General features: G+C 38.6%; 2 protein-coding genes across 2 annotated transcripts; both read left to right on the top strand.

Moving 5' to 3' along the window:
- The first annotated feature begins 23,842 nt into the window (after positions 1–23,842).
- Positions 23,843–24,836, top strand: LOC145059986 (uncharacterized). Its single transcript, XM_079007732.1, has 4 exons — positions 23,843–24,026; positions 24,104–24,229; positions 24,305–24,603; positions 24,696–24,836. Exons 1-4 carry the CDS (start codon positions 23,843–23,845, stop codon positions 24,834–24,836), a joined length of 750 nt encoding a protein of 249 aa, XP_078863858.1.
- A 29-nt stretch (positions 24,837–24,865) lies between these two features.
- On the top strand, positions 24,866–26,154 carry LOC145059987 (uncharacterized). The gene is made up of 4 exons (XM_079007733.1): positions 24,866–25,187; positions 25,506–25,619; positions 25,703–25,821; positions 25,912–26,154. Exons 1-4 carry the CDS (start codon positions 24,866–24,868, stop codon positions 26,152–26,154), a joined length of 798 nt encoding a protein of 265 aa, XP_078863859.1.
- Positions 26,155–26,719: the final 565 nt, after the last annotated feature.

Genomic DNA, 26,719 nt, shown 5'->3' on the forward strand with positions numbered 1-26,719 from the left:
TAGACACGATGGTATCCCCTTAGACAATCCCTACAAGTTCATATTCAAACCAGTTTAACCATCACCCTCATGATTCAACATATTGTTACAATATATGTTGGGTTTTTATTCCAAAATAGTCTAAAATAAATAGTCAAACTATGATTTTAGCAATGGAAACATTTTGTTTGAATAAAATAAAATCATTTTAACCCAACGATGATCATTTTCAAAGACTTGGAAAGATTAAACAACCATATAAAGTTAAGTGTTACAACCTTTGAAGATTTTGATTCTCATAGGAGATTGGAAGTTGATGAAGTATGGCATTAAGCTCTAAAATAAGAGCTCTCTAGAAGTATCCACCAAACAAGATTAAAGCACCAATATATGCTAGTATACACTTAGTAATAAGTTATTTTTAAGCTATTAAGACATATCTAACATAAGTCTCAATAGAAAGTAACTTATTAGTCTTCATTCCAGGCATCATTTACAAGAAAGGAAGAAAGGATGATACAGGGGCTTAGACTTCAAAATTTTGGCAGCCCATAAAGAGCTCCTTTGTAACAACCCGTTATTTCCAAGCATTATAAACCGAGTCTTGTAACCCCTTTTGAATGTAATGGGAATATCATCGATAAATGAATTATTCAAAAGCTCTGTTTTGGAGTACGCTATGTGGTAGATATCATCTTAAAGGTTCCAAATATATAAAGAACACTAAAATCTGAGTTATGGCGAAGAAGCTATGACCATTCTAAGATTTCTGTCAAAACCGACAACACCGATCAAACGAAAAATGCAAAGTTTCAATACGATAACATTTAGCCTTAGGTATCTAAATGAAAGTCATGGATAACATTAAACCGTGAGCGTACACAAAAAGAACGTCCAAATCTGACTTCGCATGAGGAAGTTATGATTTTTCAAAGAAATTCCTTAAAAACGATTAGTTATAAAATAAATAATAAAAATAATTTTGGAAATTGCCAACGGAGTCTAAACGAAAGTTGTAGATCGTAGTCTCACCTACGCGTGGATATAAAGACCATCGAAAACGGAGTTCGTATGAAGAAGATATGGATTTTTGAAGTTTATTAAATAAATTAATTATTTATTTAATTCAAAATTCGGATATTATCCGAAGAGGAGTCAGCGTCCTTCTCCGAAGTACGCGCTGCGTACTCCTGTACGCCCCGCGTAACCGAGAGGATTGGCCTCGGATCGTCCACGTCGCTATATCCGAGGAAGCCGACCCGTCCGACCCGTCCGACCCGACGTCCCATCCGACCCGGCGTCCCATCCGACCCACCTCCCCAGCAACCCGTCCCATCCGACCCGAGAACCCAAGAACCCGTCCCATCCGAACCGAGGCAGTCGAGGCTTCGGTCATGCATGACGTACGCGTACGCAGCGCGTACGAGCGTACGCCCCGCGTACCGAAGCAGACCAGCCTTGCTATAAATAGGATGCGAGGGTTTCCAAGAAAAGGGCTCATTTCTTCTCTCTCTCTCACAGCCTTGCCTCGTTTTACGTGTCCGCTCAAACCCGAAGCTCTGGTCTTTTTGCTCAAATCCCGAGGCTCGATTCTACTCCCGAGATTCCCGAGAATCCCGAGAAAAATCAGTTTCCCTAGTCAAAACTCTGCCCGGTTTTCCACCTTGCAATCTTCAAACTATCAAGTGAGTTCATATCCCCTTCGAACACTCTTTAAATACATTTTAAATGTTTTATACTCTTTTTGGGGAGGAATACAAGTAAACACATGACTAAAATCGTGTGAAACATTAACCTTTTGATATACTTTTCATACTGTTGTTTTAACTATCTTGTGAAGTTATTATGATACAAAACCCCTCACAACACAGCTTTACCCTCTTGGGATATAATATGTTTATAAATAGAAATATGTTTTATTTATACGTTTACATACAAAAACATCATATCAAGGGTAACATTCTTTACTAAGTCATTTTATGCATTTAAAAGAACTTATGATTTATGCTTTGTCAAACATTGTAAAAGAGGTTAAACTTTGCATACAAACTACTACTTTATTACAGACTTAGTTGAGAATCCATGAGTCGTGTATATCTTCAAACGTTACTTTCTTTATTAGAAAATAATGCTGCAAGTCCTGTCTATAACCAGAGTCTCCCGTTCGGAGAACGTGTCAAATGTGTATAGATCTATACGGGAAGTCATGATCCCGCGCCCTGACTGTTAGCCACAGTCCGTCTTTTGGGGTGACAGTTGTCATAACGCTACGACGCCTGAAGAACGTCGCTACAGGCATATTATGTTTAGTATGGTTATAAAACTCATCGGATATACAATTATTATGGTATTATGCTTTTATGAACAAGTAGTCATTAAAACTATTCTTCATTTAATAAGGGCGATTTTCGTATAGCTTTACTATGTAAAACTATGACACGACTTACAAGCACGTCGCTTGCTTGTGATTTTCGGTCTTAAAGACTGCCAGTTATGTCAGGAAAATAAGGGTTTTTACTGTATACAAACCAAACAACTAATAGGAAAATAAGGGATTTTCTCGGTACAATTAGTTGCAATTTACATCACGAACATTCATGTGCATTTCATACTTTTATAGGAAAATAAGGGTTTTTCTGGAAAACATGCAAACACTTTCGAATGGCTTACATCTTCTCAAAACACCACTTATGAATTCACCAACTTAAATGTTGACACTTTTTCTTTGAAATAACTTGTATTCACAGGAAACCGCTAGCCAGGTAGCAACTACTTCTGAAGACTAACGCACTGGCGTTAGTAACATATTTTGGATCACCATTTTATATTTGATTTCTTTTGCAAATATGTAACATCTACAATCATGTAAACTTTTCAAACATATTTATATTATGGTGGTGTGTACTTTCCTTTCTATGAACTGTTATGATACTAAATATGACGTCCTCCGCCCCCAAACGATTCCGCCGTTCTGGTTTGGGGGTGTGACAGATTGGTATCAGAGCATCGTTTATAGTGAATTAAGTATATCAAAACCATTTTTTTTATATACAACTATAAACTCAACTGGGCAAAAACACTCTGAGAAGAGTCATACTTTTGAAATTAAATCTATTTAGTTTTTGTAAAGTAAGCATGCATTCATTTAGTAATAAATAAACAGTTCCACATCGTACCATATTAGAAGTATTATTAATAAGTTGTGCAGTACAGGTACGCCTTGGGACACGTAATCGGAACTGGGAAGGATATAGCCTGATCAACTATATTTGTCCGAGAGCCGACTAACGTGTGCCGAGGGGTGTCTACAGTGGACAACAAATTTTAAAAACTTACCAAACCGTTATTAGAATCAAACACAGTAATTTAAATGCTATAGGAGTAATTGCTATTTAAACTAATTTACATGTTTTGCATGTTCCGACTTTATTCAATTCTTATGACCCTATTTCTCGTACAGTCAAATGGCTGGATTTCACCACCCCAATGACCCCTACTTTCCCAACCAAGGCAACGGAGGATGGATCGAAGATGATCCCGAAGAGGATGAGGAACCCATAGAATTGGGTGATGACTCCGGTACTGACTCAGAGCCGGAAGTGATCAATCCACCACCCATTCAACCTCCTGTCCATGTGAGGAACTTCCAAGGACCCACTCCCGTCTGGGGAAGTCACCTACATCATTGGAGCCAACAACAAGGCATACGCCCTCCCTACGGCATGTGTCGGGACTTCTATGATGTCCGCGGTGGAAGTTCGGCTGATCGAGCACTCCCGGTAATGGTGGGTAAGTTAGCCAATCAGTCCTATCAGTCCGGAGTACAAGCAAGCCGACTCCGGGATATCAACGTGGAAGTGCAGGTTCACACTTCTGATATCCGTAGGCTGGACAAGATACAAGATAATGTTCAACTCCAGTCTGAGGCATTTCAGGCACAGATAATTGCAGCCCTAGCCGAGTTAAGGGAGCAACAAGCCGCTTTTGATCGGCGCCTAATGGAATCGAAGCAGTCAGATGCGGAGTCAAGCTCCAAGCGCAACCTACGTCGCAAATAGTGTCTGCCAGGATTTCAAATTTTGTTATAAATTAGGACTTCGGATAAGAATGTTCTTTTCGTTAAAACTTTCTGTAATCGGAGACCTTTAGATAGGTCAAAAAGTTTTGTCTAAACCCGGATGTAACACAACTATATGTTTTATATATATAGGGCATACCCCCCTTTTTCTGGTTTTAAATATGTGTATTCCGTTCAACTCATAAGTGCATCCATTCAAACGTTATTAATAAATCAAGCTCAAAACCCATTGTTGATCAAACCAAATTCTTAATCTATTTTAAGGCAGTTAACTCAATATCATTCAACTCACAACCACCAAAACTCATAATATCTCATTTTTTTTCCCTTTGACAGAGCAATGCCTCCTCGTAGATCAGCACGTACCAACGCAACCCCACCACCACCTCCACCACTAACTTATGATCCGGCAATGGTCCAGGCTGCTATCACAGCAGCAGTAGCAGCAGCCCTCTCTCAAATAAACTCCAATGCCAATGGAGGTACAGGAAGCAGCACGAATCATCCAAATCGTGGCACCGGCCAGGGCCATGTTAGAGAGTGTACTTACAAGGAGTTCTCCAACTCGAAGCCAAAGACTTTTAATGGCAGTGGCGGAGTCATTGCACTAATGCAATGGTTCGAAAAGACCGAAACTGTCTTCGAGATCTGCTCGTGCCAAGAAACAAGCAAGGTTAAGTTCGCTGCTTGCACCTTCATAGATCGAGCCCTCACTTGGTGGAAAAGCCATGTGAACTCAGTAACGCTCACTGTCGCTAACGCCATGAGTTGGGAAGAACTGAAGGTACTACTACTGGAAGAATACTGCCCAAGGGGTGAAGTGCAAAAGCTTGAGCAGGAGCTCTGGAATTTGAAAATGGTCGGATCTGACCTAGTCGCTTACACAGCTAGGTTCAACGATCTCGCTGCTTTGTGCCCTACCATGGTCAACCCAGAATCAAAGAAGGTCGAAAGGTACATTTGGGGGTTGTCACCCCAGATTCAAGGGCATGTCCTAGCCTCCAACCCTATCACCTACAACAGCGCTAAACGCCTGGCGCAACGACTCATCGATCACGGAGCAAAACAGGGTACCATCACAACAGCCGCAAATCCACCTAGGGAGGCTCAGGGACAGAGTAGGCCTTGGAACAAGAGGAGGGGACAAACCCTCCAGGAGAACCCCAAGAAACAACAAGTGATAGCGACCCACGCTATTACTGTACCTACCAACTCTGCCCCCACAAGTTCATACAATGGAAAGCTACCGAAATGTAACCAGTGCAACTTCCACCATCACGGTCTCTGTCATGGCCTTCAATGCACCAGATGCAATAAGAAGGGTCATACAGCCCGCTATTGCAAGGAGCCAACCCAACAATCCGCCCCCACTGCTAATACCGGAGTAAGCCGCGCTTGCTTTGAGTGCGGGAGCACAGGGCACTACCGCAAGGACTGCCCGAAGGCAAACAACAGGAATACCGGCGGAAGAGGCCGAGTTTTCGCAATGGGACAAGATGAAGCCATTGCGGACCCTACTGTTGTTACGGGTACGTTCCTTCTCGATAACTCGTATGCATGCATTTTGTTTGATAGTGGAGCGGAAAGGAGTTTTGTGAGTCACGACTTTAAAAGCATGCTAAAACCAATACCACAATCATTAAGTGAACCGTTCATAGTAGAAATGGCCAACGGGAAAACTGAAGGCACTAAAGAGATATACTTAAACTGCACCCTAACTCTAAACGATAATCCCTTTCAAATCAACCTCATGCCAGTCTCGATTAAGAGTTTCGATGTCATCATTGGCATGGATTGGCTGAGTTCACATCGTGCGGACATTCTATGTTACGATAAGGCCGTTCGCCTTAATCTGCCAACCGGCGAAACCTCCTTTGTCTTGGGCGACAAACCTAGTACCACTCTTAGAATCATCTCAAGTATCCAAGCTCATAAGCACTTACGAAAGGAGTGTCACGCATTTCTTGCACATGTTGTAGACGTGAAGCGCGAAGTCCGGGACATCAAGGATGTGCCCGACGTTTGCGATTTTCCCGATGTGTTTCCCGAGGACCTTCCAGGGATACCACCCGTAAGACAAGTCGAATTCAGAATCGATCTGATTCCCGGAGCTACCCCAGTAGCCAAAGCACCCTATCGATTAGCCCCAGCAGAGATGCAGGAGCTATCCAGTCAACTGAATGAACTACTGGGAAAAGGATTCATCAGACCGAGCTTCTCACCTTGGGGAGCACCCGTGTTGTTTGTGAAAAAGAAAGATGGATCGTTCAGGATGTGCATCGACTATAGAGAACTCAACAAACTGACGGTCAAGAATCGTTATCCTCTACCACGCATAGATGATCTATTCGACCAACTACAAGGGGCGAGCTATTTTTCTAAGATTGATCTGAGATCCGGGTATCACCAGTTACGAGTGCTAGAGGAGGATGTGCCGAAGACCGCCTTCCGAACTCGTTACGGACATTACGAGTTCGTAGTGATGCCATTCGGATTGACCAATGCGCCCGCAGTCTTCATGGATCTGATGAATAGAGTATGCCGACCTTACTTGGATCAGTTCGTCATCGTTTTCATTAACGACATCCTGATCTACTCCCGAAGTAAGAAAGAACATGGCAATCATCCGCGACAAGTTCTAGGGACATTAAGAAAAGAGAAACTTTATGCGAAGTTCTCGAAATGTGAATTTTGGATCCGAAGAGTCGAATTCTTAGGACACGTGGTAAGCAAAGAGGGAATCCACGTGGACCCATCCAAAATTAAGGCCATTGAGAACTGGTCAGCACCGAAGACTCCTACAGAAATTCGTCAATTTCTAGGTCTCGCTGGCTACTACCGCAGGTTCATTCAGAACTTCTCACGAATAGCGAAGCCTCTTACAACCCTAACCCAGAAAGGTGTGGCCTTTGACTGGGAAGAGAAACAAGAAAGAGCGTTCCAAACGATCAAACGAGCCTTGTGCACCGCACCAATACTATCCCTTCCCGAAGGAATAGAAGACTTCGTAGTTTATTGCGATGCATCAAACCAAGGACTCGGATGTGTTCTGATGCAGCGAGGTAAGGTCATCGCCTACGCCTCGAGACAGTTGAAAACACATGAGATTAACTACACGACCCACGATCTTGAGCTAGGAGCAGTAGTGTTTGCTCTGAAGATCTGGAGACATTACTTGTATGGAACAAAGAGCACTATCTTTACCGACCACAAGAGCTTACAACACATTTTCGATCAGAAGGAACTCAACATGAGACAACGGCGATGGGTCGAGCTACTCAATGATTACGAATGCGATATTCGTTATCATCCGGGTAAAGCCAACGTCGTAGCCGATGCCCTTAGTCGAAAGGAGTACTCAGGCCGAAGAGTGAAGTCCTTAGCTATGTCGATCCATTCGCACCTATCAACGCAAGTCAAGGAAGCTCAATTAGAGGCCTTGAAACCCGAAAACGTGGCAGGTGAGGTCCTTAGGGGGATGGGCAAGAACTTAGAAATCAAGAGTGACGGAGCACGCTACCTCATGAACCGGATCTGGACACCAAAGTTTGGGGGATTCAGAGAGGTAGTTATGAGCGAGGCACACAGGACCCCATACTCCGTACACCCAGGGTCAGACAAGATGTATTTAGATCTCAAGCAACTCTACTGGTGGCCAAACATGAAAGCAGAGATCGCTACGTATGTGAGTAAGTGTTTAACTTGCGCCAAAATAAAGATAGAACACCAAAAACCCTCAGGCCTACTCCAACAACCTGAAATACCTGAGTGGAAATGGGAGCAGATTTCCATGGACTTCATAACCAAACTGCCCAAAACTCAGAGTGGCCAAGATACTATTTGGGTAATCGTCGACAGATTAACCAAATCAGCCCATTTCTTACCTATCAAGGAAACCGATAGGATGGAAAAACTATCAAGAACCTACATCCGGGAGATCGTACGACTTTATGGTGTGCCAATGTCCATCATCTCAGATAGAGACAGCAGGTTCACTTCCAGATTTTGGCAATCATTGCAAAAATCCATGGGAACAAGGTTGGACATGAGTACAGCATACCACCCTCAAACTGACGGACAGAGTGAGAGGACGATCCAAACCTTGGAAGACATGTTGCGAGCATGTGTAATCGACTTTGGCAAGGCATGGGATATTCACTTGCCTTTGGTCGAGTTCTCCTATAACAATAGTTATCATACTAGTATCAAGACCGCCCCATTCGAAGCCCTTTACGGCCGTAAGTGCAGATCACCCCTGTGTTGGACGGAAGTGGGCGACACCCAATTGGCAAAAGGTCTAGTCACTAAAAGCACCCTTACTGGTCCAGAGATCATCAGAGAAACTACCGAAAAGATCGTGCAAATACGAGAACGACTGAAGTCCTCAAGGGATAGGCAAAAGAGCTATGCCGACAGGAGACGTAAACCCTTGAAATTCCAGATTGGCGACCGTGTGCTACTGAAGGTCTCACCCGGGAAAGGCATGATACGCTTTGGGAAGCGTGGAAAGCTAAATCCCAGGTACATTGGACCCTTCGAAATCATTTCGAGAGTTGGTCCAGTGGCCTACAAACTCCAACTTCCAATCGAGCTTAACAAAGTGCATCCAGTATTCCACGTGTCGAACCTGAAAAAGTGTTTGTCCGACGAAACACTTGTAATTCCACTCGATGAAATCGCGTTAAACGAAAATCTTAACTTTGTGGAAGAACCCGTCGAGATCATGGATAGGGAAGTTAAAAGGACCAAGCAGAGTCGCATTCCAATAGTAAAAGTTCGATGGAATGCTAAGAGAGGACCCGAATTCACATGGGAACGGGAAGACCAAATGCTACAGAAGTATCCGCATCTCTTCCTCAGCCCCTAAAACTCTTACCTTGTATTAAATTTCGGGACGAAATTCCGTTTAACGGGGGGATGATGTAACAACCCGTTATTTCCAAGCATTATAAACCGAGTCTTGTAACCCCTTTTGAATGTAATGGGAATATCATCGATAAATGAATTATTCAAAAGCTCTGTTTTGGAGTACGCTATGTGGTAGATATCATCTTAAAGGTTCCAAATATATAAAGAACACTAAAATCTGAGTTATGGCGAAGAAGCTATGACCATTCTAAGATTTCTGTCAAAACCGACAACACCGATCAAACGAAAAATGCAAAGTTTCAATACGATAACATTTAGCCTTAGGTATCTAAATGAAAGTCATGGATAACATTAAACCGTGAGCGTACACAAAAAGAATGTCCAAATCTGACTTCGCATGAGGAAGTTATGATTTTTCAAAGAAATTCCTTAAAAACGATTAGTTATAAAATAAATAATAAAAATAATTTTGGAAATTGCCAACGGAGTCTAAACGAAAGTTGTAGATCGTAGTCTCACCTACGCGTGGATATAAAGACCATCGAAAACGGAGTTCGTATGAAGAAGATATGGATTTTTGAAGTTTATTAAATAAATTAATTATTTATTTAATTCAAAATTCGGATATTATCCGAAGAGGAGTCAGCGTCCTTCTCCGAAGTACGCGCTGCGTACTCCTGTACGCCCCGCGTAACCGAGAGGATTGGCCTCGGATCGTCCACGTCGCCATATCCGAGGAAGCCGACCCGTCCGACCCGTCCGACCCGACGTCCCATCCGACCCGGCGTCCCATCCGACCCACCTCCCCAGCAACCCGTCCCATCCGACCCGAGAACCCAAGAACCCGTCCCATCCGAACCGAGGCAGTCGAGGCTTCGGTCATGCATGACGTACGCGTACGCAGCGCGTACGAGCGTACGCCCCGCGTACCGAAGCAGACCAGCCTTGCTATAAATAGGATGCGAGGGTTTCCAAGAAAAGGGCTCATTTCTTCTCTCTCTCTCACAGCCTTGCCTCGTTTTACGTGTCCGCTCAAACCCGAAGCTCTGGTCTTTTTGCTCAAATCCCGAGGCTCGATTCTACTCCCGAGATTCCCGAGAATCCCGAGAAAAATCAGTTTCCCTAGTCAAAACTCTGCCCGGTTTTCCACCTTGCAATCTTCAAACTATCAAGTGAGTTCATATCCCCTTCGAACACTCTTTAAATACATTTTAAATGTTTTATACTCTTTTTGGGGAGGAATACAAGTAAACACATGACTAAAATCGTGTGAAACATTAACCTTTTGATATACTTTTCATACTGTTGTTTTAACTATCTTGTGAAGTTATTATGATACAAAACCCCTCACAACACAGCTTTACCCTCTTGGGATATAATATGTTTATAAATAGAAATATGTTTTATTTATACGTTTACATACAAAAACATCATATCAAGGGTAACATTCTTTACTAAGTCATTTTATGCATTTAAAAGAACTTATGATTTATGCTTTGTCAAACATTGTAAAAGAGGTTAAACTTTGCATACAAACTACTACTTTATTACAGACTTAGTTGAGAATCCATGAGTCGTGTATATCTTCAAACGTTACTTTCTTTATTAGAAAATAATGCTGCAAGTCCTGTCTATAACCAGAGTCTCCCGTTCGGAGAACGTGTCAAATGTGTATAGATCTATACGGGAAGTCATGATCCCGCGCCCTGACTGTTAGCTACAGTCCGTCTTTTGGGGTGACAGTTGTCATAACGCTACGACGCCTGAAGAACGTCGCTACAGGCATATTATGTTTAGTATGGTTATAAAACTCATCGGATATACAATTATTATGGTATTATGCTTTTATGAACAAGTAGTCATTAAAACTATTCTTCATTTAATAAGGGCGATTTTCGTATAGCTTTACTATGTAAAACTATGACACGACTTACAAGCACGTCGCTTGCTTGTGATTTTCGGTCTTAAAGACTGCCAGTTATGTCAGGAAAATAAGGGTTTTTCCTGTATACAAACCAAACAACTAATAGGAAAATAAGGGATTTTCTCGGTACAATTAGTTGCAATTTACATCACGAACATTCATGTGCATTTCATACTTTTATAGGAAAATAAGGGTTTTTCTGGAAAACATGCAAACACTTTCGAATGGCTTACATCTTCTCAAAACACCACTTATGAATTCACCAACTTAAATGTTGACACTTTTTCTTTGAAATAACTTGTATTCACAGGAAACCGCTAGCCAGGTAGCAACTACTTCTGAAGACTAACGCACTGGCGTTAGTAACATATTTTGGATCACCATTTTATATTTGATTTCTTTTGCAAATATGTAACATCTACAATCATGTAAACTTTTCAAACATATTTATATTATGGTGGTGTGTACTTTCCTTTCTATGAACTGTTATGATACTAAATATGACGTCCTCCGCCCCCGAACGATTCCGCCGTTCTGGTTTGGGGGTGTGACATCCTTGCTCTCGGTTATGACCAAAAAAAGAAGAAGAAACAAAGTGCAAGAAGCAAGTTATAACACTATATACTATAGCTTATATATTATACCATAAAGTAAGAAGAGGCCATAAAGCAAAAGTGAAAGCCTCTTTCTTACAAGCATGGTTTAAATAATAAAAAATTGCAAAGGAAATCTCACCCCATGCCCATGTGAATTCGGCCATCATGGTCAAATGGGACAAAATCCAAGTGCCATTTTCTTATCCCATAACTAGTTAATTGAGATGAAACTAAATTGGTTACCTAAAGTGCCCAAAAGTTTGTACATAACTTAAATAATCTTTCCATATGATATATTCCTAGCTTTGCTCTATTTATTATTATTTCTTAGAAATAATGATTTCCAATATATTGGTAAATATTATTTTCATAAAATAATATTTTTCTAATTAAATACAAGAGTTGATATTTATTAATAACCAAATTTTACTAATAAATAACCAATTAGTAGTAACTTTCTATAAGGTGTAACCCTATAGGACCATATGTTATTAGCAATATCATTCTGTAATGACTCTTGGGTATACACGATCTTTCAATATCTCACTTTCACAAGACATCATAGATTGATATAGATAGTGATGAACGTATATCAACATTTCACTACCCCCAATAATATATGATGAAGAATGCCATTCATCAACATCTAATTCTCAAAAGCTCAAAGCTTTAATTGATGTATAACGTAAGTTTATCAGTTATACCTTTGTTGTAGACATCATGTCAAACATGAAACTTGGATTGCAACTAATCATATTTCAAGTTCAACTTTGGGTACCGTGGTAGATGTCTAAGTCTCAACACATAAGAGGAACAAATCTTATCTTGACTATATAAGCCTCGTCGATAGTTTACACCATACTTGAAAATGGTTTTTATAGTTTCCCCTTAAGGACCGACATTTGAACATACCAAAGCACAACACTCCCTACACCTAAGTCATACTATGTATCTCAGGTGTTAAGGATACAAAGATAATAACTTTTAATCAAGTGTCACTCACCAAAGCGATCCATGAGGTGATCTTGATGCAGGTCCATTCAGTACTGGTTCTCCGAAAAGTACCTATGAAACTTGGTTACAAACATTTGGCTACTTTCATCTGGTGAGAGTCAACCAATCCATTCATGTTAGTCTTACTTCATAATTTCTCCCATAATTATAATCGATTATGAACTTTTATAATAATGAGATTATTCATGGATTAAACATGTTAATAAAGAACACAAAAAGTATTGATGTGAGGATCATATCTTAATATATCAAAACAATATAATAGTTGTCTTAATGTTCCAGTATCTAAATACTAAATTCAAATCAAAATCCCATTTCTAGAATAATGAAGTCCTATAGCTGAAGTGTGACCACTCATACTTAGCTTAACAGGAAGGGCTTTATTAATGGGTTCGACTAAATTTAATTAGTGTGAAATTTGCAATTACTTTCATCTCCATAGTTGAATTTACTCTAAGTATAGTTAAATATATTGGAGAATATGATTGATGCTCTGATGTGACATTGAGTTTCTTAGATTGATTAAGTATACTATATAAGTCACAAAAGATTTATAGGTTGTCCCTAAATGGAAGGACTTAACCTAGTTTTTCAATGATTAAGTTCATCTAATCATATTTGATTTCAACTTATGAAGTAGAAGTGTATTCTTATTTAGTAGATTTTGCAATTATATTTTGCTTGGACCTCATTCCAAAGAAAACTTACACTTCATTCCATAATGAAGTCATAATTCAATTATAATTCATATATATATATATATATATATATATATATATATATATATATATATATATATATATATATATCTGTTTTGAAGTTAGCATCTTGTGTAGCTCTTTATATAAAGATGTTCTTCTAAACTGATTATCTCATGTACGTTCTCTCAGTTCTTCTTAAGTATTTTTAGAATGTCCTCATAGTCATCCAGTGACAACCATGTATCTAATTAGTCTCTTATGATGTATTCATAACATGATCTTATACCAGGTTTTGTCTATAATTTTGCATAAATGATGGATTTATTTTCCAAGAAAATTTAATATAAATCATTATAACTAGCTCAAAACTATATGTTAGGTCCTTTTGTGTAACGTCCCCAAATTCCATAATAAAATTTTCATTTAAAAACCAATTAATTTTTTTTTGCTTCAAAACAATAAGTGACGTTCGTTTGTTTAAAACCACAATATTATCAGAGTCAAGTTACAAAAATGTGGAACAAAATCTTCGATGTATGTGTACAGTCCCGTTGAGCTCTTCCAAAGAAACAACCTACACAACATTTATCCACAACTGTTAGCATAAATCTTAGTGAGTTCTACAGTATACCAAATATTCCATCATACATTCAATACATCCACATAAGAGTTCGACTCTGTAACACCTATTCCAGATATTAATTAATTTATCTAATTTTTAGGGTTTTGTGCATGGACTCGGCGAGTTGGGGAGCTCTAACTCATCGAGTAGAGACTATTAAGAGGATGTGGGACTTGGATGCTACTCCACGAGTCTGAAGGCCCCAACTCAACGAGTAGGTGCTGTAGAGTGAAACCCTAATTTTCAGGGGTTTTCACACTATTTAAAGGACTTATGGCTCATTTGTAGCCTCCCTCATCGTTCTTGCAACCCAGAAAGAAACCCTAGCTGAATAGTTGAGCTTCCTTGAGTGTGTGTGAGCCTTAGAGAGTGAAACTTGTGCCCTTATGACGTATTTTAGAGCTTGAAGAGGAAGGAGCAAGGAGAGAAACATTAGATCTGACATCTACTCTGTATTGGACATCATTTTGGGGTATAAAGTCGTTACCTTGATCTCTAGTTGCTTAGATCCATTTTCTTGGAAGTAAATGGCCATTTTTGGTGCAAAATGGTGTCAACTCGGACGTGGACTTATCACAAGGATATAGTTCCAGATCTGGACCTCTCTAGGTGCCCAATGACATAAAGTTGTTCAATTTATTCAGCTTAGCCCTTTTCCATGCACTAAAACCTTTTAGGAAGCTTGGTTTTGATGTTATAGCCTTAGGAGGCCTTGCATACACGTAAAGTTTGCAACTTTACGTGGTATTTGCACTAGGAGAAGTTGGATATGAAGTTTGGGACCCTAGATCCGACTAGAAAGGACTGAACATAAAAGACTACAGGAACTCATCGAGTCCATGAGTCGACTCGACGAGCCTGGTAGGTTTACCTGTTTCGAGATTCGGGGTGATTTCAGTGAAGAATTAGAGTTTTCGGTCTTCTGGACATTGAAGAACTCGGCGAGTTACATAGGTGAATTGGCGAGTTGAAGAGTTACTCGGGTAACTCGACGAGTTGCTGGATGCACTCGACGAGTTGAGGTCAACATGGACTGTTGACCTTGAGCGTTGACCTTGACTTTGACCAGGGTTGACCTTGAGGGAATTTATGGTATTTCAGGATCATGACAAGTTAATCACATCATGATTATAGGCGGTTGAGTTGGAGTAGTGCATGGGATTTATTGGATCTTAACTTATCAGTTCAACATTCGAGAGGTGAGTCTTCTCACTATACCAATGGGTCTAAGGCACCAAGGCCGGCCCATTTAATGTTATATGGGTTGATAGTTTCTTATGTGATATGTCGCTAGGATATTTGCATGAAAGACCCCGTGAGGTTCCCGTGGCAGTATATTAAGACCATGAGGAGGTTCCCATGGCATTTAGTATAAGTCCTTAGAGGGTTTCCATGGATTTTTAGTATGTTTACTTGTTTAGCTTGTATGATATTTTCATGATTGGTGTAGACCGTGTGGGGGTTCCCGCGACAAGTAGCCAAGACCACATGGGGGTTCCAGTGGTGGCTAGTAAAGACCACATGGGGGTTTCCCATGGCACTTGGTGTAAGACCTTGGAAGGTTTCCACGACATCCCTATATGTCTATATGCATGACATATGTGGTATATGTAGCTTTATAGCTAATATGATATGTGTTATGTGGACTATGTGTGGGGTATGCTCTGGGGGACTCACTAAGCATTAGCTTACAATTTGTGGATTTGTTTCAGGTACATCCAAGCCCAAGGGTAAGGGCAAGGATTGATGACGCGATGTGCACTCTCTTTATGGAATTTTGTGGGACACTCTGATGATTTTAAATAAAACTTTTACTGGATATGAATTTTGAAAACAATTGTATTTGGGATTTAATGGTTTGTGGAAAGTAATTTGGTTAATCAAAAATGAAAATTTTATTTGAAAATTTGGGTTGTTACAAGTTGGTATCAAACCCTTGGTTTGAGGGATTCAAGCATACCCTCGGGTGTGTCGGGACTTAAACTAAGGAAGTGATAAAATTGTTTTCAAAATAAAAATGAAAGTGAAAACTTTTAAAGAATGGAAAAGAAGAGAGTGCAACACGCGTGATCGGCCGAGCCAAGTAAGTAGTTCCCCAATATGTTAGCCATGTTATACTGATGCTTGAGCTATGATAATCGTATGGATCTTGCTATGTGTATGCTTTCAAAATTGTATACGGTTAGGAACTTATAGCCTTAGAATGATTGATTTGGCCTTATTTCCTATTCCTCGTCTGGTTGTGGTCCTAGGGTAGAATCTATTATTCGAAAGTCTATTTGATCCTTTTCTGTGTATAATTTGCATGCATAAATCCACCGGTTATGATTGGTATGATTGATATGGGTAGAGCAAATCTTAGGGTCGCCTAGGGTTTGAGATATGCGATAGTCTGTGGGATATGATTTATTTTGGGACGAATTGGAGTTATTGATGGGTTTTATACAAACAATCCTACGTGTACATGCAACCCTAATTGGATCTATGTTTTCACTATTAGACATACAACTTTATGAACACAAAGGAAACCTAACATGCTTCTGTAATTTTTGAAATTCACATAAAAGAATATAATACATACCTTTTGTTGTTATGTAGTAATAACAACTTGTTTCTTGAATCTCCTTGGCTTTTGAAAGAAAGTACCTCAAGTGTAGTACCTCTAATGGCTCAAAAACACACTTGATTGAAAGGATGAATATGAGAGAGAGGATGGAGGGTAACAAGCTCCCAAAATCAGCTCTACTAGGTTTTCTCCAAGGGGTGCCAATTTTGAGTGCCTTAGGGTGCCTTTTATAGTGGATGTCAACTAGGGTTTCAAGGTGGAAACCCTAATCCTTTAGCTTAGGGCCTAAGCAAACCCGTGGACTCCTTTCCTTAAGCCATTGGACGAAAAATCCTAGACCCTTCTAGGATTTTTGGCCAAGCCTTAATAAAGGTGATCCAATGGCCCAAAGTCTCAACTATCAAATAATTACAAAAAACCCCTGCACTTTTAATTAATTCCTTTAATCCCAAAATTAATTCCTAATTAATTTCTGATTAAATACTAATTAATAATATGATTCGAAATTAATATATTATTCATATAATATATTAGCAAATCATATTTATACCCTAATTTATTATTCTTAACAATAAATCAGCCTCTCTCCTCAACAGTCATCCTATCTAGTCATTAATGTGAAGACAACCCAAAAGGATCATGCTATAATCGGGTCAAGTATATACCAAAAGTAGTTATGGACTTAGACACTAATCCAACAGTTATCAGGTAGAGCCATAGGGAAGGTACATGTAGGTGTGGAAGGTAGTATTGGGACCGTACTACTGAAAGCACATGACCTATATCCGAACCAGTGTTAGACTTGGATGCTCTAAGGTAGTATTTGTTTCAGGTACATCTGATCCCAAGAGCAAGGGCAAGGCTTGATGACGCGACATGCACTCTCTCTATAACACTTTGTGGGGCACTCTGATGATTTTAAATAAAACTTGTACTAGATATGAATTTTGAAAACAATTGTATTTTGGATTTCATGGTTTGTGGAAAGTAATTTGGTTAATAAAAAATGAAAAATTTATTTCAAAATTTGGGTCGTTATAGACTCTAGCACCAAATATTTAGATCTCCTATCCACATAAACATATGTAACAGTCATACATGAAATAACATGTCTGCTCCAACCCAAGTGAATACTATGGGTCAAATCATAGTCTCACATCTTGCCATGGGCTACCCCCATGGTCTTTCCCTGCAATGCCATGGGCTACCCCATGGTCTTACAAACAAGTGTCATGGGCTACCCCAATGGTCTTTCCTTGCAATTCCGTGGGCTACCCCCATGGTCTTACAAGCAAGTGTCATTAGCTACCTCCATGGTCTTTTCCTTGCAATGCCATGGGCTACCCTTATGGTCTTACAAGCAACTACCATGAGCTACCCCATGATCTTGCTAGAAAGTGCCATGGGCTACCCTATGGTCTTTTCTTTGCAATTTCATGGGCTACCCCCATGATCTTACAAGAAAGTGCCATGGGCTATGCCTATGGTCTTTCAAACAATACAAAAAGTCATATGTAGTAAGGAATCAAATAGATAGTCGAATTGACAATCCACCCGAGAATGAACAATCAGACAAGAACATCACAATCAGACATTTAGACCAAGAGTTATCAGGCTATCTGATGCGACCTTGCTATGGTTTTCACTAGATACTGGCAACAATTCCTGAGCTACTCCTACAAGATCACAGAGAAAGAAGGTCGCCAGCCATTTCCCGGGAGGAGGCTCCCGGAAAGACGCTCCGACGGTCAAGTCAGTAGGGTTATGTGAGTGTTTATAAGTGTTTCTTGGGGAAAATGACTTACTTGCCGGGATCATGAGCGTTCCCCTTTTATACTCAATGCTCTTGCTCGTCCGTACGAGACAGGATTGCCTGGGCCGACAAGATCTGGGGCATTGATTGGAGGGTCGTGCTCCTCTATCTGTCAGAGTGCTGCTGTTGGTCCTGCCGGTAATGATCTGATCCCTTGCGTTGTTGCCTGATCGTATCATTTGTCTTGGAGCTGAGGGCGCCCTTGGCTGGCGCGAGCCTCTCGCAAGGACACCTCTGGTGGGCGCCTATTCTTTTGCCAGAGCGCCAGGCCCTTAGGGGCGCTGGCGGGCGCTAAGCCCATCAGGCCTGGTCTACCGGGTGCGCCAGCCTTCTGAGCTGGGCGCGGCTCTTTCGTGCTGGCTAGGGCACGTTATCACTATCCAACTTAGACTACATAGAACCTAGGCTACCACTAACTTATAACCATATAACATAAACTCATAATATAAACTAACGCAATACATTTCCTTAGAAACTAGCCTTCCCTAGTTACCCTGCCCTTGACCATTTCTCAACGGAGTCATTCACTAGTCAAACATGCATAATCCTGATAATTGGCCTTCCCCAATTATCCTAACCAATCATAACTCCTAACAGTACCATACGATCAACAAGCAAGACCCTACCAGTCTAACATACTAATCCACTAAGTGCCCTAAACTACACATGCATAACAAGGACTCATCCTAGTCAAATATCATACTTGTACTCTATAGTACTACTATCCAAACATACAGAGGATATACAATATGATACATGGCATAGTGGGAAGACACACCTGAATTGTAGAATCGGAGAAACACGACTACACTCTCAGCTTCTCACACTGATCAGACCCGCGAACTAACTATCACCAAATAAAGATCAAACCACTAGAGTGGCTAGGTTAATTTCCCTATCTAAACTTCTACACATATACTAGTAACTCTACTTAGGTCATTTACATATACTATGCTGATGTGACATAAGAACATGGTTTGGCATGCGGAATTAAAGTTTGCACAATGAACATGGTGATTTGGGTGTTCAAGAGATGTATTGATTGTATATGGTGTTACACAAAAAGGATCTAGATCTAGACTACATAAATAATACACACTTACACACTCAACTTTTACATCCCTCAAGCACACCTCTACAAGTGGTATGAACCCACTATATATAGAGGTGCTTACATGTTTCTCTCTCACTCTCTAATACTCTTTAGTCATAAGGCTAATGCACCACATGCAAGTGGGTTTTACAAAAGTTAAACAATTACAAAGTCAATCATGAATAACTTTGCACCCCAACATTCTCCCCCTCAAAGTTAGGAATGAATGACCCACTTCAAATCTTCCAAAATCAAGCAACTACGCAGTTCGAGCCTCAAAGGTGACACATGTCGAAACAAACTTCAATATTCAATTCTTCCATGATTCTTCAATTTGGGCTCTAGGATGTGAGACCATACAAACCGAGCATCAACGAATGATTAAGAGTATCCCAAATGCCAAATAATCACCCTAAAGTTGAGCATAAAACACACCCCAAAAATTTTCAATAATTACAAACCCATTTCGAAAATAAATCATTTCCAAACTTCCAATTGCATCATCTCGTAAGCTTCAAAACTTCAAGATCACTTCGGTCTTCAAATCCGCGTAATATGAAAAATTCAAGTTCGAATTTCCATATAAAACTTCTCCCCCTTTTTTATAATCGAAATTTGATTATAAAACTCCCAAGGAAACAAAACGTGCTCTATTCGGAATTTTTCGTGTCAAAACTCCCCCTTAACATGTGGCATAAACATTGTGATTCAATCCGCAAAATTCAAAAAATAATCAATTTTTAGCTTCGTTCACAGATCGCTTTTGACAAAATTTCTCAAAAATGGGTAGAAATTGTCAATTTCAAAATTCTGCAATGACCCCGTGCACCCAAAACAACAAAATATGCAAAACTCTCCCCTTTTTCCAAACTGGGTGGAAAACGTTAATTTGCACAAACTGCAGGGGCTTGAAATGCATATTCTTCAATTTTCTGCAAAATCAGTCCTTTTTTGAATTTGGATACAAACTGCCAAACATTCGAAAGTTGCAGGGACTAATTTCGAAATTTCTTCTTTTTCATTCCATACGTACGAAACTAAACTTTTGCTACGAAACTTTGTAATATACATTCGAAAGTTTAGGGGTTGATTTCGTAAATTCTTCTATTTGTCTTCATACGAAATGTTGTCTAACATATCGAAATAATTCCAAAGCCAAGTTAACGAAACTTGAAAGGCCATTTAGGAAACTTTGATTTCTTATACTCAATTCGTACTAATTATAGCAACAAACGAAACTTCATCTTCCCAATTTCCAATTTCGTTTTTAATGAAACTTCCTCTCCACCCTTCGTACGAAACTCTTTCATCCATTATTCACTTCGTAAGAAATCATCAACATCATTTTCTCTCTCCCCTTCATTTAATATGAACACCAAAACCATAACCCATTTGAACGAAACTTCTTGCCTTTTTATTACACGAACCCAGTAGAGTTTCATTTCCTTAATATGAGCCAACCATCGATTCCAAATTCATCGATATTAACTTCTCAGTTCAAAACGAAATCATCCACCCAATTAACGAAATCATTCACCTTGAACATCGACTGATTCCAAAATCCAACAATTCGTCAATATCGACTCAAAATCAAAATCGATCAGTTCGCTATTCGATCATCCTATATTGACTTTCGAATCAACCATCGATTGATCATAGTGAACTCTTCAAATCCAATAACCCATTTCGTTTCCAGTGACATCAAAACATTAAGACCCATGGCTTCGCTTTTCAATCAAAACCTCAGCAACGAACACAAAATCAACCATTCGATTTCAACATACTGATTTCGTTTTCTTCTTATAAACATATACATCGAAATCAAATTTCTCAAGCCTTCGTTTTTCCAGTATCACTCCTTCATTCTCCAGTCCAAACTATCAACTTGCAGTTCCAAAATCAAGAGCCAATTTCGAAATCCAAAATCAAAATAAATTGCAAGTGTCTAACATTCTTCAAAGTCAAATTCCAATCAATCACCATTGAAATTAAACTCTTTCCTGTTCGTCATTTGCCAACACACAACACTCGAATCATCCATTGCAATGACCGAGACCCAGCTCGTTTCTTTTCATTATCTGTATCTTCGTTCCCAAAAGTAACAAGCAATTGATTTCGACAATCCTTAGATCAACATCATATTTTGTAATTTCGATTTCAATACTTCCTTTTATGTGTATTTGAACATACATCCTTCATTGAAATCGAACTGTAACACTCAACATCGATATTGACTTTTCTCGATTGACATTTGAAATTGAATCTACAATCAATATCTTGATCACAATCGATTTTAAGTTTATACAAACTAGATAGAATCGATACACAAGATAGATTTTATATACGACAATTGCTAAGAAAAACAATCACGTTCGACTCAATGTACAATCAATACCATGGAAGAGTACCGGTCCTTTAAGCGTATAAAGATAAATATGAGCAACACTACATATCCGATTAATATCAACTGATATCGGATCAAAACAAGTATTAATGGGCTTAAAGTAAATCTGTTATGAACAATGTTGAATATTGGGCTTATGAATTGATAGTCAACAAATGGTCATTGAATTTGGATTTTATGATGATAAAACGAGCAGTAATTCAAGATTGGGCTAAAAATAGACATGAATAGTAGTTTCAGAATTTTGGGCTCTCAAAACAAACAATGAACAGTAATCGAATTTAAAATTTGTTTTTGGTTGGATTTGATCTTAAAAAAAATTATTGGATCATCAATGGGGTTGTTCAAGAAAAATTTGATCCAACGAATCAAACGATCAAAAATCAAGAACGCAACGCACGATTCAATTAGATTAAGAGAGATCATAGAGAGAGACTCACCAAAATTGCTCCAATTGTGACAGATTTTGCCAAACTGAGAACCGTTCTTCAAAAGTCACGTTGATCGTGAAAACCAAGCACCGATACCAATTGATGTGACATAAGAACATGGTTTGGCATGTGGAATTAAAGTTTGCACAATGAACATGGTGATATGGGTGTTCAAGAGATGTATTGATTGTATATGGTGTTACACAAAAAGGATCTAGATCTAGACTACATAAATGACACACACTTACACACTCAACTTTTACATCCCTCAAGCACACCTCTACAAGTGGTATGAACCCACTATATATAGGTGTTTACATGTTTCTCTCTCACTCTCTAATACTCATTAGTCATAAGGCTAATGCACCACTTGCAAGTGGGTTTTTCAAAAGTCAAACAATTACAAAGTCAATCATGAATAACTTTGCACCCCAACATATGCATATTAGACTTTATTTATACTTTTACTTCATAACATTCTTGTATTATCATGATGATACACACACCTTCTCTTATATGATAATATAAGCGTTAATGCACACTTTTATACATCATTTACATATATATTAGGGTATGTATAATTCAAAAATATTCTTGGACTTACACACTCACACCAAACACACACAAACTGAGCTTATTCTTCAATTTAAGAACTCACATCAAACCAGACTTATAACACATCATATGGTTTGTGTTTTAACCACAAAACTTAGTTTAAAATCAGATTTCATGGACTAAAATTATATAAAAGTGGAGCTCTTCGGTTCTAGGGGTTTTAAGGTAAAAATAAGATAAAAAATTTTGTTTTCTTGGTCCTAGTCTTCAACACAAGAGGAAGTAAGGTTTACGGGGCTAAGTATTGATCTTAACAACCCTAATCATACCATCAAATAGATCCAAGAGCTTTAACAAAAGAATTAAACTTGTCTTTAAAAAAATCCAAAATAAAATGCTTATGAGAAGTTTTGCAAGCATTTGAGGCCATATTCTTGATTCTAACCGACCACATTAGACCTTAAGTGATAAAGGAATTAAAAGACATCATTTGAGACAACTAAAAAAGTTTAGAACCCACTAAACCTGATAGAAACGACTTCAAAAATAGAAATCCCGCAATATTGCATATATGAGAAGCTTGAAGCATTTAAAGTGATTTTCTAAGTTCTAGCTACCCAAGACCAATAAATCCCGCAAAATGCAATTTTCGGCGGTTAGAGAGCTACTAGAAACTACTCCAACCTCCACAAACGTGGAGAAGGGTTGGGAGGTACACTTGGAAGTGAATGGAACATTTACCTTCCTTGGAGATGATATGATACAAGCTCCGATGGTTTCTCCTTTCCGGAAAACCCTAGACGTTGAACACAAAATTCACAACACTTTATCTTGGTTTCTCGTGAGTAGGGGAATGGTTGACTAAGTCCTGATCGAGATTTGCCTACTTACGGTTAGAATTAGAGTTCTTTCAGTAAAATCGAGTCTTGAATGGTTAAAAAGAGAAATCAGACATGCAATATAAAACAGTGGCAATCGACGGGTTTTAAGGGGTGAAGAAGACAATACTTTATGATTTTGGGAGCTTTGGTCCCTCGGCTTTGCATGCTAGCAGTTCCACTTCCCCCATTCAGATTCTATTGCAAAACTAGTTTAAAAAATTACCAACAAACCTATAGAAATATAGAAATTCTTACTCATACCTCAGGGCAAGTCACCGGTTGTCCGAATGTGACTGTGGATATCCAAAATAAAGTCATGGCATCAATTAACGAAAAAGATAAGATACAAAAGGAAAAGAAAAGAAATATAGAAATTCTTAGATCTTACACAATTGATCTTTCTGATGAAGATGAGGATGAGGAAGTCGTTGTACAAGAAGTTAGTTCAAAAAGAAATGTTTCAAAGAAAAAGAAATTTGTGGGTGCTAGCAATGTGCGAGGTCCTCTCGATTTAATTTATCAGACTAATCATGGAAAAATTAGCAAAGTTCACTTGATAAAAATAATCCAATAAAAGAGAAGTTAAAGATGAATGCTTGGGATAAAATTGCAACTTGGGCTTATTCGGTTGGTTTACCCTTGAATGCCGTACGTGATGAAGGTTTCCAAGATATGATCAATTCCATTGGTGAATATGGAAGAGGTATTTAAGTGTGATTAAAGATTTATTGGTTATTTTATTATTACTTAAACACTTAATTTTATGACTTTATATTAGGTATGCCAACTCCATCTTATCATAATATCCATGTCACATTGATGAAAAAACATTTAAAAGATACTCAAAAGTTTGTGGATTCATTCCGGCCACATTGGGAGGAATATCGGTGTAGCATTATGTCCGAATTTTGGATAGACGGTAAAGGAAGATGTTTGATAAATTTCTTAGTCAATTGTCCTCTTGGAACAGTATTCTTGAGATCAATTGATGCATCAGAGCATGTAAAGAATGCTCAATTGATCATGGAAATGATAAATGAGGTGATAAAAGATGTTGGAGAGAAGAACATTGTGCAAGTAGTTTTACTTTCTAGTTTTCTAAATATTATTTGTTATTTTAAATTTATAATCATTTTATTAATTAAATTCTTTTTCTTATTTTCTTATAGTTCATTACAGACAATGGGTCAAACTTTAAAGCTGCTGGAAAGATTTTAGAAGAGCAACATCCCAAGTTGTTTTGGACTCCGTGTGCAGCACATTGTGTGAATATCATGATAGGAGATATTGGTGAAAAATACCGAAGATAAAAAATACTTTGGCTGATGCAAGAGCAATTATGGTTTACATTTACAACCACGAAAGAATTCTTAATCTGATGAGGAAGTTGACGAAGAACAAGGAGTTGCACAGGTCTTGTGCAACTAGGTTTGCAACCCAGTTTTATAGAATTCAGAGTATCCATGAGAATCGACATCATATTCAAGTATTGTTTGTTTCTGAAGAATGGAAGAAAAGTGACTTTGCAAAGAAGTTGGCTGGAAAGAAAGTTGAGCGAATAGTTGCAAAACAGGAATTTTGGGACAACGTACACTTTACTTGTCAGGTGCTAGCTCCTTTGGTGGATGTGGTCAGATTGGTTGATACGGAAGAGAATCCATGTATGGGTTACATCTATAATGCAGTGGACAGAGCCAAGGAGTAGATCAAGAAAAATATGACTGGCACGCCTAATGTAAGAATGATCACTAGACTTTGGGCTTTGATTCAAGCAAGATGGAGAGACCAACTTCATCACTCGTTACATGCAGGTTATATTTATTATTTTAATAGAATTTCCGAGTTTTACTTCTAAATCTTTATTGAATATACAACTGGATGTTACTTGAATTCCACCATTTTTCATGGGGAAAATTCAAGGGAGATACGGAAGAACAGAGACATTGCGACGTGACTTTATGTTTCTATAAATCATCTAGTGCCCGATAATGATGACAATGATAAATTGAGGCAAGACTTGAATCTATACATTGATTCAGTTGGGCAATTTGGATCTCCAGCTGCTATAAGGGCTAGGGCAAAAGTTGCACCATGTAAGTAAAACATTTTTAACATATTTACATGTTTTTATATCATAATTTTTTATAAGGTCATTTCATTTATTTATAAACTGTAGATATATGGTGGTGTACTTATGGGATCGGCACGCCTTTGGTCCAAAATCTTGCTATCACAGTCCTTAGTCAGACATGTAGTGCTTCACCTTGTGAACGCTATTGGAGTGCATTTGACAATGTAATTGGTTTCTACCTAGTACTTTTTATAAATAATATTAAATTTAACTTATTTACTTCATTAAGTAATTCTTTTATTCTTTGTGTGCAGTTACATTCAAAGAAAAGAAATTGTCTTTTGCAGCAAAAACTTAATGACCTTGTATTCATCCAATACAACACAAGGTTACAAAGGCGTTATAATTCATTAAAATCCAACAGATCTTTGGATCCTATTTTATTGAGAGACGTAGAGGAAAATGATGATTGGGTTATACCAACAAAAGTTGAGCTTCAAGAGTTTGTTGATGGTAGAGATGGTCTTCTTTGGTCAACTACGCAAGAACCAATGTGAAGAAACTAAGAAGTCGGGGTAACAACTAGGAGCAAAAGAGAGCGCTACAGAGATGATGTTGATGATGATATTAGAATTGAAGTGAATGATCCTGATGAACAATTGGATGCCTTGGTTGATGTGGACTCGGAGGAAGATTTGATGGCTTACGATTAGATTATGTTTCGATTAGATTATCTTTAAAACATTAACACTTTTGGAATTTTCTAGTTGCTATTATATTTATATATGTTTTACGGTAAGTAGTTATATTATTATTATTATTATTATTATTATTATTATTATTATTATTATTATTATTATTATTATTATTATACGTAATAAAAAATGCCGATATCTCACCGCGATAACCTATATATTGTATATTGGCCCTTGACCGATATTTGATTTCGACCGCTATAACTGCATAGCTCACCAGCCCAAAGCCAACTTTCCAAATAAGCAATTAATCCATTAAGACTTGGGTCCAAACTTAGATCTGATTTCCCTAAGGTGGTTAATCACATAAAGTTGTCAACTTTATGTGCATGCATGTCTAAATGGGACCCTAGAACTCAAAAGAGCT

This window comes from Lactuca serriola, chromosome 6 (genome assembly GCF_051521515.1).
Source record: "Lactuca serriola cultivar US96UC23 chromosome 6, Lser_US96UC23_V15, whole genome shotgun sequence".
Lineage (NCBI taxonomy): Eukaryota > Viridiplantae > Streptophyta > Magnoliopsida > Asterales > Asteraceae > Lactuca > Lactuca serriola.